Source organism: Pholcus phalangioides, unplaced genomic scaffold (assembly GCF_987345545.1).
Source record: "Pholcus phalangioides strain wild (caught in Gottingen) unplaced genomic scaffold, Ppha-v1.0 ptg000011l_1, whole genome shotgun sequence".
Taxonomy (NCBI): domain Eukaryota; kingdom Metazoa; phylum Arthropoda; class Arachnida; order Araneae; family Pholcidae; genus Pholcus; species Pholcus phalangioides.
Window position 1 is genome coordinate 31499200 of NW_028301604.1, and position 4525 is coordinate 31503724.

Here is a 4525-nt window from a genome sequence, read left to right on the forward strand (position 1 = left end):
AATAGGTGTTTACGTAGGAGTTTCCTTTTCTGATGTTTGGATTTTTTTTACGTATATAAATCTGAATTCCGTATTTGTAAACAATCTCATTTCACACTCCTGGAAACCGAAATTTTGGAATAATTCCGTGTAATTAAGTATTCCAATGTCAATTTGGAAAAAAAAACTTTAGTATTATCCTAAGAGAGATATTATTCCTAAATTTCATATAACATGCTCTTATTCATAATAGTCATTAAAAGTTAGCAATATGCCCATTTCTGCAGCACTGAAATCAAAAATACTTCAGAAAAAATTTATTACAAATACACACTCGCACTACAAACATGTTTTTTTTATTGTGTACAAAATAACATGATTTAAAAAATGTTCATGTGAATTTACAGTCAAATCCAGTTTTAACGGAAAACGTTATAACAAAAATCTTGTTTTAACAAACACTTCTCTAATCTCCCAGATAAGTTTACATAGGAACAATGAAAAAACCTGGAATTACTTTACAATGGAATTTTGTTTTAACAAAGCGCTTTCTCCAGTCTCTTCAAGTTCATTATAACACTATTCGACTATTATAAAAGTGTCTGTAGTTTTTTCTTTCCTTTTACATTACTTGGACATGAATTTCCAATACTTTCAGAATCTATAGGTTCATTTGCATTTAATTTATTTTTGTCCAACTTCGAAGTCTTGGGTGCATCATTCCTCTTTTTACAATAATTTTTCAGAAATATGTTAGTTGATGCAGATATAATTTGTTTAAGAATAAAATTTGAATAGTGACCATTTGTACATGTATCAGGAAAACATTCAATTCCAAATAATGTATTAACTGTTGCTTTGATAACAAAATCATAATGGTTCCTGATTTCAAAAAATTCCTTTTCAAACTCTTTTGAGACCAATTTAGAAACAATTACATAACAGTGCATAACTAGCAAAACAGATTGTTTTGGATATTTTAATCCACCCCCTATCAAGATTTTTAATTAAATCATACTGTTCATTAAATTCCAGGGAATTATTGAAGGTGAGGTTGAATTTACAATTAGTACACTTCAATTTTTTTAAAGTTGCATGCGCACAATAGCCTGCAATATAAGTTAGCGTAGGAAGTGAATTACCGAGATCTGTGAGCTCCTTTTTAGAAACAGTGATCTGTTTTAAAAGCAAATTCTCTGTATCTGGAAGTTTCACAGAATCTGGTTCATTGATTTGAATAATACAATATTCGTCGAGAGGAGCTAAGGAAATTTCTCCTTGTGAGTGAGACTTGACAGTTAGAGGCATCAAAGAACGAATCCTCAATTTCATTTCAGTTTTATACACTTGAACCAAAGACACATTGTATTGACAACCTGCAAGTTTTCGGTATTGACCGAAACGTTCCTCGAGGGAATCAGTTTGGAATTTGCCTGTTAATATGTACTGCAACTTCAATTCATCACAGCAATACTTCACAATTTCTATCATTGCATATGTTGTATGTTGCAAGGCAAGAAAAGTTTCCTTGGTTAGAAAGCCAGATGAACAATTTGCACTTTTCCAATAATCTAACCAATCTAAAAAATCATATAAAAATTTCATTTTCTCATCATCTGGAGATGATGTCAAAGCTTCCTGAAACACGTTCCTTTTACATTTTCCTTTCAGGACTGTGCGAACGTTCATTATATCAAACCACTTACATATTAACGTTATGTAATTGGCTGTATCTTTGTGGTTTGCAATGGCATGAATTTCACCACCGCATTTCAGGCCTTCGGAAACTGTATAGTTAAATATTTTCAACGCCAAGCGAACATTTTGACGTTCAAAATTATTGGGGCAAAGAGCTTTTTCTGTTAGAGAAGGGGCAAACTTCACAATATTGTTTGCTTCAGCTTCACGAAGCTCTTTCAATGCTAAAAAGGAAGCTGTTTTCAACAATGGCTGTCCATTGATGCCCATTGGTCGAGCTTTAAAATCTGGGAAATACATACATTTTCCTGTATTCTTTTGGTTAAGCCAATTATTTCGGATACATTTTAATATATGGACAGAATCAATAAGATAAAACAAAGGACGAAGAAAATCTGAAGGGTGTTTATATACAATGCTTAGTTCTGGAGGGCTACAGAAATACGAAACAGCCTTTTGGTTTATAGCATTATTATCTGAAACAACTCCTATGACTAAAAACCCAATAGTTTCAAGACCAACAATTATTTTGCTTAACATATTATATAATACAGCAGCAGATATTGTTTTCACCAGCAGTACGTGTATTACATCTTTATAATTAGACTCAATACTCTGAATCATGAAAGCAAAAGCTGAAGATGCAGCTTTTTCGTTATTATATGCCATTCCTAAAATACTCCCACCTTTATAGTCTAAATATGATTTTATGTGGATTTCATCCATCAATAGTAAAACATGCTTATCTTTACCACCAATCAATGCAAATTTTTCTTTTGCATAAGCCAAAAAATTTTCATCCTTCTGTTCAATTTTAGGATTTACATCATACATAGAACATAGCTTTGTCAGGGTAGATGAATGTGGCAAAATAATATAGTTACTGCTGCGTAAGAATTTGTATACATGTGGAGATATGGAAAATAATAGGCAACATAAAATTAAAAAATTTCCACTGTACCTGTAATGGTTTTTGTGACAAATTATCAATTTCAATTGCTCAGAAATAAATTGAATCATTTCCGTATTTACATTCTGCTCAATTAAATATTGTTCGAGTGTTCGAAGCATATCACAGATTGACAGAACAAGTGCTGAAGCATTTTGGCACATTTCATTGTTGGAGTTTTTAACATCGCACAGAAACTTATGTAACATATTCACATCAGTTAGCTTTGTAGGTAATGCACACTGATCAACGCTGGTCAGTTTTCAATCTTTACGAAAAGCAGTAACCATCAAATTTTCATCCACAACAACTGAGGAAAGTATTATCGGAATTTGTTCTGCTTGGATGTGAATGAAAATTATATTTTCTTCCTTCACAAGAACATCCCAATCCTTAGGAACAGGACAGTTTTTCAAGCAGTCTTTCAGTTCATTTAAATAACTATAGGAAAATCTTTTATTGTAGAGCTCTTCTTCTGCTTTGCTTTTCTTAATCGCAGCAGCGATTTGCTCACTTTCAATTCGAGCTTTTTTATCCAATGGACTTTCCCTGCTGGTAGAAGGTGTGGACAAATACAAGGGACATCCATGGAAAACACGGGGAACTGCACCATCTCTGGGTCGAGGTTGGGGAAGGCTAGCAACAAGGTAATTTCCGGTCTTTTCATCATAATACGACACTTTCCTTTCAATATCCTCTTCGATAAAATGCAGCTCGCAAACCTGAAATGAATTTGGTATTCAAATTTTGGCTTTATCCATACAAACATAATTGAGTGAGAAACAAAAAATCCTTCAGAGAACTAGTAACTGTAACAAGTGACATTTAATGCATGTGATAAATTATCTATAGTTATATTATTTAAAAATTAATACTATCATAATGAATATTTTGTTATAGTACAACAAATTTGTATTTTATTAAAAATTTACCATACCTTTAATGTTATTCGAAAAAATCTGACTACCAAGAAATAATTTCTGAAGCAAATTGGAAAAATTTAATTTTAACTTTGGAATAAGAATTTGTGAAATATTGTGAATTGTAAAAGCTATAAATATCAGTTCTAACAATGTTTTTAAGGATGTATGAAAAGATGAAATATCATGCAACTAACTAATACAAAATTTCAAAGAGGCTCTCTGTCCTCAGGCCTATACCTTTGAATAGAACAACTTTATGATATATAAATACCACCAAAAACAGTACTTACTCTGGAACTTGAGGTTGGTTCGAAATCCTTTCGCAGTATGGCTTTGATCCATTTCTTTTTTAGATTCTCTTCTTTTGGAAACCGGAATACTGAAACCTTAGGCCCAGTTTCATAATTGCCCTTGCAGTTGGTAACACAACACTTGAAAGGCATCTTGTTATTCTGCATGAAATGGAAAGATTGAAAAAAATTAAATTTCACATTTTAAATTAGAAATTATGAAATGTTGTGAATCTTAAAATGTATGAACAATTTATTTTCATTGCAAGTCATGACTTACAGCAGAGGTTCTTAACCTGAACTGTTTGAAAGAATTTCCAGAGGCAGGATAGAAGTGTGTAAAACTTCAATAGAAATTAAAAGCATAGTAACTATTCATAAAAGTATCATGAATAGGTAATGATGTAGCCATGAAAAATTTAGATATATGCTCGTATATAATATTCCAATTTTTATAATGTAAAAATATTCATAAAACTGATATTTCATTTATTTTTTATTATATATATCATAGATTTTATTTTATATTTTATGTATGTGTATTATTTATTATAGGCCTAAATTAGAAATATTTGATATTCAAGAAATATGCAATTCATTTTTAGATGAGATACATTCATAAATACTTTGGGTTCTAAAAAAAAATTATTTTTTAATTTTAATGCATTCTTTTTTTTGAAAGTTTC

General features: G+C 31.0%; 1 protein-coding gene across 1 annotated transcript; it reads right to left on the reverse strand.

The window, feature by feature from the left end:
• Window positions 1–231: 231 nt before the first annotated feature.
• Window positions 232–4299, reverse strand: LOC149080336 (uncharacterized). The gene is made up of 2 exons (XM_089239470.1): window positions 3840–4299; window positions 232–3348 (listed from the first exon to the last, which is right to left on the reverse strand). Exon 2 carries the CDS (start codon window positions 2833–2835, stop codon window positions 904–906), a length of 1932 nt encoding a protein of 643 aa, XP_089095596.1. The 5' UTR covers window positions 2836–3348; window positions 3840–4299; the 3' UTR covers window positions 232–903.
• Window positions 4300–4525: the final 226 nt, after the last annotated feature.

Bases quoted from the DNA above. Each gene is read 5' to 3' on its own strand.
- LOC149080336 (XM_089239470.1), bottom strand. From the start codon at position 2,835: ATGTTACATAAGTTTCTGTGCGATGTTAAAAACTCCAACAATGAAATG.